Below are 12705 nucleotides of genomic sequence, written 5' to 3'. Positions count from 1 at the left end.
CGTCCTACCGTAATAATCACTAAAATATGGTGAAGAGCACATTTAGGCTGGAGATAGAACAATATAGTTAGTATGAATGAAAGAGATAAGTTACACAAGAATGACAACACCTGCAAGGCTGAGCCATGATATCCTATGGATTGAAATAATCCTTCCCGCCTTCTCCTTTACCGACCTCTTCGTGTCGATTGTTGAATATGTCTTTTCAGTAATTATATGCCCGGCCTCAAAGGTGTTGTGGTTAGGGTCCAATACCAACAAAACCCTTCCTTGTGAATATATGTAAAGATGCTACAAGTATTCGGAGTTTGACATCGCCTTTGCAAGTAGCACATTTATAATTGAAGCATGTCAACCCAGTCAAATCAGAAGTCAGAAATGAATGAGTTCGAAGTTGTATTTGAAAGACTATCGATATGTTGAGAAGCGTTCGGTCTAAGCTGGTCTACGGTTGCAAGAGATGAGAAGTACGGTTTTACACACTAGTGATCTGGTGTGGATGCATGACTGTGAGCATTCAGTTAGGTGTGTCCTGTTAAAATAATGGGGTAAAAACTAATACTGAAGACTTACATAACTATTTATTTTGGGGATCTATCCATTCCTACAGGTTGAAACTTTTCGGACTGGCAGTGAACAAGAAACACTTCAGTGCACAAAACCTTACCATTTTGATAATGGCGCGTTATTGTGCTCCTCATAAACGAGATGATTGAAGACTTCCATAAACTTTCAGTGACAAAATAAAAATTTAATGATGTGAAACTTTTATTACGTCAACTGTATTTCATACATTAAAAGTGATAATGTGCCTATGGAAAATTGTTTTTCCACATCGGAGACTAAGCATTTACTGCTTTTATTTTTCCCAGGTTATTTGGTTCGATTGACAACAGTAGTGAGGTGATTTGCTGACAGACATGTTGCACTGGACTTTTGTTGGTAATAAGCTCGCTTCTTATATGACACTTTTAGTAATATTCTTATCACACTTATTTGTTTCGCATGCTACGGTTGACAGATTAGTTTGCCGAAGTGCTGTCTCTGCACAAAAGCATAATATTCTTCCTGAATGTATTAGCGAATGGAAGAAGTACCCATGGTCGCAATTTAGAATAGATAATTCTTCCGAGTGCACTAATTGCCGGTTAATCTCACCCTATGTGTGGGATTACAAGATTGAACCATTGCTTTGTGCTACTGGAGTTAAGGATGAAGAGGTAATTTTTTTCGATTGGATTAACAGTCAAAATTAGTGCAAGAATATCATCAACGCTTTGTCTCAACTGAAATACATCAAGGTTAGTGCTGCGTTAAATAAACCAATAATTAGAATCGCAATGATGTTTTGTGTAACATCCTTACGCTTTGTGATTCTCATACATACATCAAAGTAAGCGTGCATTTCTATTGACATTAACAAGGATCTAAATTTTGGTGTTCCACTCTGTGATGATTGTAAACGATTAGTCAATGATATGCGAAGGCTTATTGAAGATAATTCAACTGCTGCCCAGATTGAAGCACAGCTTGATGAATTAGTCTGCAATAATCTTCCCGGTGAAATAATTCCATACTGCAAAAATTTGGTAAATGTTCACATTCCATATATCCTGCACATCATTTCAGAAAAGATGGTGAGAACTGTACTGAATTTATCTTAGTTATTTTAGAGTCCTGAAGAGATTTGTGCAACGCTAGGACTTTGTGTAAATGTGAAGACGAAATTCACACTGGCCAACTTCATGGTAAGTAGAGTTACTGGACCCTGGCGTTGTTAACTGAGTATTACAAAAGTTTCCAGTATCCAGTCTTTCAAATGATCCAAGCTGCATCTATTATGGAGTCTGACATACCCAGCTTCATTTCAGCATACATGTGTTCTAGTTCTCGGTGATCCGAAATACTCCAGTTTGTCAGTGACACATTATGCAGTAGATCTAATGTTTCAGACTTGTTAATGCCTTGGTAAATTACATCCTGACTTGACTTTTACCTTGGCATTTTTAATCAAAGTAAACGTCAGAGACAGCTTGTACCATTATTAAAATTTTATTTTCCGATCGCACTAATCTTGTGTGAACAGTTTAGTAAGTTAACAGGATGTAGTTGTATCCTTTCAGTGCTTTACTACTGGTTGATTTATAAAGTTATCCTTTGCATAATCTTTTATTTGGTTGAGAGAGTTGATGTCAAGTTACGTCACTGTACCTTCGTTTATCGGATGTAGTTGTTTGTTTTGCACGTGACTATAACTTGAGATAGTAACACCTAAAACCAATTACGGTAAAGTAGTGTTCTTTTTCGTCATCCCAAGTACTAAACATTGTACTAATTTGTGCATTCCATTTAACTTGTTGCTTTTACTTTTCCCGTTTAGTTAACTTTTGTGTGCACCATCAATTTAATTCATTTTTTCTTTGCTCTTGTGTTGAATTAACCTATTGGACAGTTTTTGTGTTATATATGCATTAATTAGAGCTTATGTCAACAAATCACTATAATTCGAAATGCATGACTGTGTGTAATATTTGAAACCAATTCCGCTGTTTTCACTTTAAGCCATAGCAAAATGCATTAAGGCACACGAGCTTGTATTAGTACAGTAAGAATTTATAGATCGGAAAAGTATGAATTGTGCGTTTAGCCGATGAATGAAGTCATACTCTTAAGTTATCTTTGTAAATTACCCTACTAAATATACGAGTAATTCTAGCAACTTGCTTAGTGGTATATATATTTTGAATTCTTAGACTAATGAAGGAAAGAAATGTAATGAAGATAGGAAATTTTCATGGATAAGACGCCCATTGGGTACTGTTGGTCATAAATGGACTTCATACAAATCTCAAGAAACTCCAACCTGTCCAAACTGTCTATCAGTACTGAATCAATTCAAGACAGGTGTTGGGGACCCAGCTATACAGGAGCGCTTAAAACAGTTGATTGATGAAAAAGTTTGCACACACATGGGCTTCTTTACCGCCGCTGTAAGTTGTATTTTAAATTTCATGTCTTTCTTACATTACTACGTTATGTGCCAAATATGTTTTCCATCATAGACATTATCTATCCATTAGTCCTACACACGGTGATATGGTTGAGCCGAGCTAAGTAAGTAGATTTATTTAGGTTTATAAAGATATCAGGGACAACATACACGTACCCTATAGGAAAATGTACTGCTCAACTAGACAGTCTGAAAACAGTTTCAGAAAACCAGCAATAGCTTTTTAGACTCTGATCATCAGGATTAATTTCACAGGTGGAAGGAAACAATGCTAGGAAGGAATGATTGATGGGAGGGATGGAAATTTATGAAAAGATAGAAAGTGGTTATCAAACATGATAAACACGGATACTGCTGGATGTGGAGTTGCCATAAAACATTTGCTTAAGTAACTAGGATGCCGCTTATCATCTCACTGACTAGGTGTGCGAACTTAGTGTCCGTGAGATAACTATTTCACCTTGATCACGTTCTATTTTGTGAGTTGATTCTTACTACTAGCTCCGTACTTTTTAAAATTTATCATTGGTACCGAAAATTTGTGAGAAGGCCGTTTGTTAGCTTTGGAGCCAACCTTATCCAGACTTTTTGTACAAAAAAAGCACCATCACTGGAGATCCTGGTTATCTGTCGCAAATTTCCTTACTCCCGCCACCTCTGGTACGAATTTGCCTTGGGGCATGTTGAATACTCTGTACCTACTCAGTTCACTGAAATCTCACAAATGTTAAATGACTGGGCATTACTTATCCCAGCTTTGAGTTTCCTAGCTCATAATTTGAGGACTAAACTTATCTCTCACAATACAGTTGAATCCAACTGTTGATATCATTTTCCTGATTAATTCATATCCATTACTAGCGCAGCGTTCATTTATTTATTTATTACTTATTTGAACACGTAAATATTGGTACAAGAGGGCACCAGATATATATGTTCTACGCAACAACAATGAGAATGGGGAGAGAAGAAGGTAAGGTGCGTATAAGAAAAAAAAGAATAATAATGACCACAGATTAGTGTATGTTAGTGTAATAATAAGAATAATAATGGGAGAAACGGAAAGGTAAAACCAGAAAAATTCTTTCAGTTAAGGAAGTTACAACCACTTTTTATGAAAAAAGTAAAAGAAGGTTACAGCAGGATCGCCACTGGCTTCTATTCTGAGCCATATCTGATAACGTCTGATAATGTACCATTTTTTTTAATAAAATAAAATTTTGGAACTTTAATGATTGTTATACAAAACTTGGTGTGGAATTACGTGTTCTGGACTTGTTTCTTATCAGACAATGTAAGACCATCAGTCACCTGAAGTATATTGATGCACATCAATACTTGCATATTATCTCCATCAAATACGCATCAAGTTGTTAAGATAACGGTAGTGAGATGTAAATACTCGCTTCTATAAGTAATATATTTCACTGGAATGAAATGGTGATCGTAGGTACCTGATGCTCAACAGTTGTATATATTGTCTCGATAGGTCAACCTAATTTCCAGTTTTTGTTTGTATTTTCTATATACTTATGTTTCTGTTAAATCTCGTCTCGTGTGACATTCCCATTGTAAATTTTCGTTTGGATTTACTGCTTTTCTCTACGTTCCACTAAAATACCTATTTGGTTGTATGTATTATATGAGTAATTTGATCTATACATTTTAGTGTAAAGAAGCGATAGAATATAACTTTGATCAAATAATCAATGGTATGAAAGAGGTTGACCCTAAAGAGATATGTAGTTTGTTTGGAATGTGTACCAGTGAATACATCGATTTACCTAGTGACAAAATGTTACCATCGTTGTCTACATCACAAGATATTCCTGGTGTTTGTCCATTATGTGTTCTATTGGTCAAAAAGATATTTGAACTAACTATTGGTAATCAAACTGAAGCTGCAATTGTGTTAGCTTTAGAAACTGTAAGCATTTTTTCATCAGTATTGAGTTTTTATTTATGGTACTGATTATTTTATTATTTATTGCTTAACGCAACAAAAATGATGGGATTAATCCTGGTTAAAAGAGTAAAAAGTAAATTCTAAAGCTCATAAAAAATGATTTTTCTTGATATTAATGAGACGTTAGTGGCAACTTATATTATTGTGCAAACATTTTCAATTAAGAGCTATAACAGTGTTATTTAGAAGGTTTTATGTGATTTGATTATACGAAGTTTTCAATTGTTGAAATCAATGAATAGAAGGCTAATCGACAGATAAACGCAATGATTTGATGCGGCCGAGTGATGGTTACTCACGAGACCGTATTATTGATTTAGGCCTAATGATTAGAAATCAAAGACATGATCACTATCCAAATGAGTGGTTGTTCATGTAATAGAAAAAACATGTTTATATACAGGATATAAATACGAAATAAATATGATAAAATGTCATCAGCTATTGAAGGAAATTAGTTTATGTCACTCATACTCCAATTCATTAAGACCTGACTGCTAGACTTAATCCTTGGACATTGTATCACTTGGGAACCATGAATTCTTATAATTCTAAGTTGCAAAAGTTCCAAGCTTATACCTATTTGGAATAATCTAAAAGACTATACAATTAATTCATACAATGTTCTACTATATTATGCGCTGTCAACAGGGAATGTGCTTGCAGGTGCTTTTGGAGTGCTAACACTAAAGGGATTCTATGCACCTAATTTACCATAAAAGTTGATAAACTAGTCGGTGTACACTGAATTAAACGTTCAAAATTAGCTTTTCCTTGAATGCTTCAAACAATGGGGAAGAAAAGAGAATTAGACGGAATTTTGATTTGTAGAAAGTCCTTTCTAAGGAACATGTTATTTTATTTCCAAATTCTTCTCCGTAAGTGAATTCCTGTCGAATTCCAAGTGTTCACAAGCGGTTAGCAATTAGTAGTTAGTCATGAAACTGATTAAGTAAACATTCTAGGTACTTGTTTTCATCAAGATATCTCTTTTAAAACTTAGTTTATTTGTGTACTATCATTACTATATATGAATTGAGTAATACGTCCAACAGAATGCTTTTCTTTGCTGCCTTAGAAAGTGTTACTCTATTATTACTTCTAATCAATAGTACTTAGGCCATTTTTGGCATTTAAATGTCACTATCAAGATTTAATAATTGGGTAGAATATATGGTAAATTTATGATAACATACTTGTAATATCCGACTGACGAGTTTTAAATGGGACGAACCGTGCTTCCTGGATTCCACCACATTCTATATATTTCAAAGTTTCCTTTCAAAGTCATCATCTATCCTTATTCAATCAATAAAACTTTCTGCTAATTTATTTACCATAACTACTTTCCCATTCATCATATGTAAGGTGTTTAGATTTTAATACATTAGTCTTTCACTGTTTTCAAAAGGTAAATAAAGGAAGATGTGCCAAGAATCGTAGTGCTTTCGTTTGAGTTTCCCAGTATTTGGTATCATAACAATTTTCAACTGTCTAATAATAACATGTGAATACATACAGTTACCATTCATAACTATTCAGTCTAAAGAAATCTAAAACAGGTAGATTAATTGTAGTATTCACAGTTAGGAAACAGGTGACCCTAAAGTTAGAACACGCAGTCGTAGTTCATTGATCAAGTAATGTAATCTTTTGTACATCGTAAACCTACGTTTTATGCTTATTAACGTATCAATAAGACAGTATAGTTTTGGTCAACTTTTTATCCTTGTACCCTTCACTGACTTATATGACTTAGTTTAACAGCCGAAACCAAAAGGCCCGGGATTTCATCCCAGAGTTTAGATCATATGCTTTGTATTGATTGAAAATATCTATGTAGGTGGCTAGCATTGATTTTCGTACCTGTTACAAATTCAGATTGCTAAACCTAATAGAGCTTCCTATGGTTTATCAATGTACTTATGTTGTTTTAAATTAACAATCTGATAAACTTGAAGGTATAAAAAATATAAATACACTGCACAGTTTTATAGCTACATAAAGCAAATACATTAAATTTAACTACGGATGAGTGAATTAGCTATTCTACCTACCATTGAATATTGTCAGTGGAAAGTTTTGTAATTACCTCTGAAAATTTGTTCATTATTGTTACTTTATATACTCAATTCTTGTCAAATATTAGGTCTGTGAACATCTACCATCTGATTACGATACACAGTGTGAGAACTTTGTTGAAAAATACGGAGCGAAAATTGTTAGTGCTATTATTGACGGCACTGCACCTGATCTAATATGTGGAAGTATAGGATTGTGTGCTTCACCCATTCATCAGAAGGTAGGGCTGCCATCATCATCACAGTCACTACCACCACGTCAGGATCATCAGGTTCAAACAGTAAGTTCTATTGTCCTATTTTTATTTCATAATAATTCTAATTTCTGTTTAGTTTGGTTAATTTGAACTGCCCAACTGTGTAGTATGATTACCCATTTTATTGTCATTCTGATTATTTGAAATGTTCAAGTTGGATTTATTTTGCTACTGCACACGAAACGTCTCATTCAGTCATTTAAGTAGGTAGACAGATATAACAGTAAGATACGATATTCATTATGATCAAAGAAAATTGATTCCTCACTTCGTTTTGTTTATTATTAAAAAAATTAGTGTCAACAACCGTTTAACGTTAAAGTAATGAGTATCTTTACTGGAAAGTCTATCGCTCTTTACACTTTTTGGTTTTTTGATTATGGAGTGTTCAAATCTGTCTTGTGTTTACTATATTAAGTTGTGATTGATGTTTAAGAGCGTGAAAAGGTCTTCAACTCAAGAATATCAAATAGATTATATTTATAGTTTATTCGTACATTTATTTCCAAAACATCTTGTTTATTATTTATTTGAACACAAATACTGGTACAAGGGGGCACCAGATATATATGCGCCACACATTTTCAAAACAAGGACAACTAGTATCCTGGGAGGCACATAGGCTTCAGTGTCCTGAGGGAACAAATGGCGTATGAATCAATCGTTGGTCACCGGCTACCATGAGACTGCATCTCATTACGATACTCCACTGCCTTGTGAATCAGATCTGTGGGTCAAAGGCTCGAGGTGTGGCCCCCTAAGAAAACCAGCCGCTTCGGTCTGGGCACCCGGGCAGTATCATAGCCCTCACACAATTTCATGAAATGATAGTTTTTTGTGTGATGCATATATATTTGGTGCCCCCTTGTACCAGTATTTGTGTTCAAATAAATAAAAATACGCAAGAATATGCTAGAGTTTTCGTCACCTGTCTTCTAACACTGATTGCCCCATTTATACGGGGATGAGGCTAGTCGAGTAAGGTAGCCAAGTCATATAGAGAGATATCTTAAAAAGTATATTTGTCTCTGAAGACGAAAAGATTTTCATAATTTCTATTTTTATCGTCTTGAGTATAAAAATGTTCAGTTTTCCTATTCATATACTTTTCTCTAAAAGTAGTGTATACCTACCACACGTTTCTTATAAAAAAACATCGCTCTTACATTTTAGTTTGCGAAAAAGTGGTATCTTTCATTAAATTTCTAATGTTCTGTTATCTTCATGCGTTTTTTTTATTTCTCCGAGTTGTTATTTGTTAAGATAAAGGGTAATGTTGTTTTCATCCTCCTTGACTTCTTTTTCCAAGAAAAGAAGTCGATTTCTATTATTTCCCAATACTGACTTTTAATGCTAACACCAATAAATTATGTAGTTTGGATAAAATTTTACATTCATTGCAATAATGGTTTATAAATAGGAACTCGTCACATAGTAGGTATGTCAATGGCTTAATGGTTTAAACACCCATCTTCTCTAACCAACAGGCATGAGTTTCAAAGCTTGCTCTACCTAATTCTTTTCTTGTGTAAATAAGTGGTATCGTTAGACTTCACACAAACAATGGGATACATAGCTAAGTTCATAAATATGTACTTGAGATCCTGTTACTGCTTCTACTATTCTGGCAGTTCTCTTGGTAATTCCACCCCACTATGTTGGTATGGTGTAGCAATTTGAATCGGTGCACATGTGTCAGATCCTCCACTGCTTACAGCTGAATGGCTGATAAGCAGCATGCATTAGCCATAAAACAGTAGATGGTTGTCTGGTATAACATAAACCGAAAAGAGGTATCTAACACGACGAGCTAAAAAGAAAAGAAGATTACTGTTTATCCAACAATCATAGTTCTAGTAAAAATCTGTATGATGGATAAAAGCAACATCTTACTATTTATAAAGAACATAGTAAAAGACTCCAAATGACAATTATCCATAGTTGATAATTCTTACTAGTTGAACACTATACTCGGTTCCTAAGCTATTCTTGTAAGCCCCAAGCTAAATCTACACAGCAACTTGAACACGAGAGAAAAAGCGCAAAATATGCGAAAAGCGCTTTACTCCAAAGGTTCATTTATGAACAGAAAAATATTGGGTTTTTATAGTATTTAAAAAGTCCTTGGGTTTTCCTGAAAAAATTGGACCAACAGATACCAATCCTTTCATGAAGCTGGCTGATGGAGGTTTTAAATCTCATAGCCCATCAGTTCCCTCAAAATTACGGGTATACCTTTCTGATGAGTTCCAACTTGCTTGAAACCTGAGTCAGCCTCCATCCGCTTGGTGTCTTTCATTTCACGGTTGTATTTCACAAACCGATAATCTTTTTCCATCTTCTACTCGGTCCAATCGTCGGCAAATAATGCACAACTTGGAATTCGCTGAGGTAACATTCGTAAAGTATATCTAAGCTACCCAATTGCAATGTTTTATAATTGTGGCACCAGTTGAGTTATTATTGCTTCATGTAAACATACATTATTGAATATCAGCATCACTAACACTGCGTTGACACCATATGTGTTCAATCCATTTTGAAATGACGAATCTGTAACTCAAAATAAGATGTAAATTAAGTGATTTAAAAACTCACTATATTATACATATAAACACTAGTCAATAAATATACATTATGATCACAATGTTAACATGAATGATCACAAGTTAATTATCTACTGTACTAAATGTGAACGTTTATCTATTCGTTGTTCAAAATTTCATTTTGTTATGTGACGAAGTGAGTGAGAGAGAGAGAGCGATTGAGTGAATAATATGTTTATTGTGTAATTGTTTATTTTAATTCTATTTAGTAACTAATTTCGTTATAAATTAATCTATTTTTTGTAAACTTCTAACCGTTTATATATAGAAATGTTAATACTTTGGCTTATATGATGTGAATTAGTACCAGATAAATAATGAAAAAAAAATCATCGAAACGTTTATTGTAAACTAAATTCTGCATATACTACACTGTATCTATTGAATTTAAGTAGTATGAAATGAAATGTATTATTGAACAATAAGTATCAGAAAATTCAATTGAATGACATTTCATATCAATTTTTCATTGGATATGAATTGCAAATAATAATCTATTGTGTATAAACAAATGAATTATTTCAGTATAATATCAATGATGGAATTGGGTTTTTAACTATTGTTTTAAATTTTTTTCTTTCGAATCAGTGAATATTGAACTTAAACTACCTTTTGTTTATTAATATTTAAACAGTCAGATAATAGTGTTGATACTATTAAACTTCATAGTTCATAACTGTCTGTTAATTATAACGATAAATATTTGAAAATCAATAATAGGAACAATAACGGGGCGGATTTGCATGCATATAGCAAACAATTTTCTTTGAACCTAGCACACAACAATACCGTCATCGCCTCCAAATGCCCCGGTACAGCTGAGAGTGCAGAGAGTTCGCTCTCCCTCTCCAAATGCTCTCACATGGCCACCAGTATATAGCCTCTGCCAGGGAAGTCCTACTCACTGCCTTCTCGTGGCATTACTGTTGTTTACGAAACTAAGAGGACGAAAAGCGAATGTCCCGAGCTTTAACCGGGTCGGTGAACACGTAAAGTTCACCTAGGGGAGTTGGAAAGCCCTCATTCCAAACCAATGGTGCACATGGGCTCCAGTGTCCTGAGGGAACAAATGGCGTATGAACCAGTTGTTGGTCACTGACTACCATGGGACTGCATCTCCTCACGATACTCCACTGCCTTGTGGATCAGATCTTTAGGTCGAAGGCTCGGGGTGTGGCTCCCTAAGAAAACCACCTGCTTCGGTCTGGGCACCGGGGTAGTATCATAGCCCTCACACAATTTCATGAAATGACATTTTTTGTGTGGCGCATATATATCTAGTGCCCCTTTGTACCAATATTTATGTGTTTAAATGAATAAATAAATTTGAAAATGGTCAACCACCGTACACAGATTCATTGCAGCATTACTGACTAATTGTATAAGTGTGGTGCATGCTGCTTATTCTGACAAATATAATTAGTATGTAACCGCAATCAGAAATGGAATCCCTGGCAGGAGAAGATTGCGATGAAGAGAACAGAAAAGAAATCTGAGATTCATCCAAATAACAACTGAATTAGAGGAGTAATGGAGTATGTAAAGGACAAGGCAAAGAAGCTGTGCAAATGATTTATTTAATCTATAATTTTGATATTTGTGAAGGCACTCTGTAGTTTTGCATTAAACAATAAATTGGTTTCCCCCACTAAGTTTTTGTTCACTAAATAAGTAAACTTTAGTTTTAATAGTGAGTGTAACGTGGAATCACAAGAGACTAATTTTAAATTTTAATATCTGATAGCACTTGATTGTGTGTGATAAATCTGAATACTTTGGATAATTTATTAATTATCATATGAAAACTTATCATTTTAATGTAATTTATCAAGCATATATGACATGAAAATGTTAATTTATAAATAGTGCAGTTGATTTATCGTTTTTGAGGTTTATTGGATATAGTTTAAAATTGTTTTTAGTCAGTCTACTCTAATATGAATAGTTTGATGTGTAGTATTATAGTGTTAAATTTATCAAAAAGGTTTTTCTGTTGTACCTGCTTCGGTTTGGGCACCTGGGCAGTATCACAGCCCTCACACAATTTAAATGAGATTTGTGTGGCGCATATGTATCTGGTGCCCCTCTATACCAATATTTATGTGTTTAAATAAATAAAATAAATAATAAATAGTTGAAAGCGTGAGTCAATTGAAGCTAGACCACCATCGAAAACCTAAACAGAACTTTTAACAAGTATATACATCTATTAGATAAGACGATCAAAATGGGAAAACCTTGCGCATATTGATCGTCTAACTTTATCAAAGAAAACCATTTATAAAAACGATCTACTTCTCATATCAGAACAAAAGAAGTAGTAATACTTACTACATCGAAAAGTTAGTACGGCTGAAATAGATGAAACTGGCCTAAAGTTTCCTCGATTCTTTTATTTTAATTATTTCTTAAAATTAAAGTGATTAAAGTCTTCAGAAATATAAGTTTTCGAAAAACCCGAGAAATAGGTCAGATAAATTAACCATACACATACGTGGATTTAAGTCAGCTATACTACTTAAAAGAAATATTAAAAGTGAGATTACAGGATAAACAATGTAAGTTGCTTGTGCACACATCCTTGACTCCCGGCTATTTTTAGTAAAATTTATCGTTATTAGTCAAGTATGAAGAAAAATCTAAGTCCAGCAGTATTGTTTGAAGCCGAAACATGAGTAGATAAGTTAATCTATAAATAAGATCTGCTCTATATATATATATATATATATATATATATATATATATATCGTCGCGTACTAATGGTGTATCGATTTGTCACCAAGAA

The 12705-nt window shown here is 34.0% G+C and overlaps 1 protein-coding gene across 1 annotated transcript in view; it reads left to right on the top strand.

The window, feature by feature from the left end:
• The first annotated feature begins 852 nt into the window (after window positions 1-852).
• Window positions 853-12705, top strand: part of Smp_000260 (saposin containing protein) — a 26119-nt gene continuing 14266 nt past the window's right edge. The window contains exons 1-9 of the mRNA XM_018791424.1: window positions 853-942; window positions 976-1220; window positions 1257-1301; window positions 1334-1393; window positions 1425-1637; window positions 1674-1748; window positions 2754-2990; window positions 4680-4937; window positions 7126-7338. Coding sequence (XP_018645371.1) covers window positions 921-942; window positions 976-1220; window positions 1257-1301; window positions 1334-1393; window positions 1425-1637; window positions 1674-1748; window positions 2754-2990; window positions 4680-4937; window positions 7126-7338 — 1368 coding nt within the window. The 5' untranslated portion in view covers window positions 853-920. The remainder of the gene's footprint in view (window positions 943-975; window positions 1221-1256; window positions 1302-1333; window positions 1394-1424; window positions 1638-1673; window positions 1749-2753; window positions 2991-4679; window positions 4938-7125; window positions 7339-12705) is intronic.

Source organism: Schistosoma mansoni (genome assembly GCF_000237925.1).
Source record: "Schistosoma mansoni, WGS project CABG00000000 data, chromosome 3 unplaced supercontig 0044, strain Puerto Rico, whole genome shotgun sequence".
Classification (NCBI taxonomy): Eukaryota; Metazoa; Platyhelminthes; class Trematoda; order Strigeidida; family Schistosomatidae; genus Schistosoma; species Schistosoma mansoni.
The sequence above is the reverse complement of the archived record's forward strand: the minus strand, read 5'-3'. Positions and strand labels throughout refer to the sequence as shown.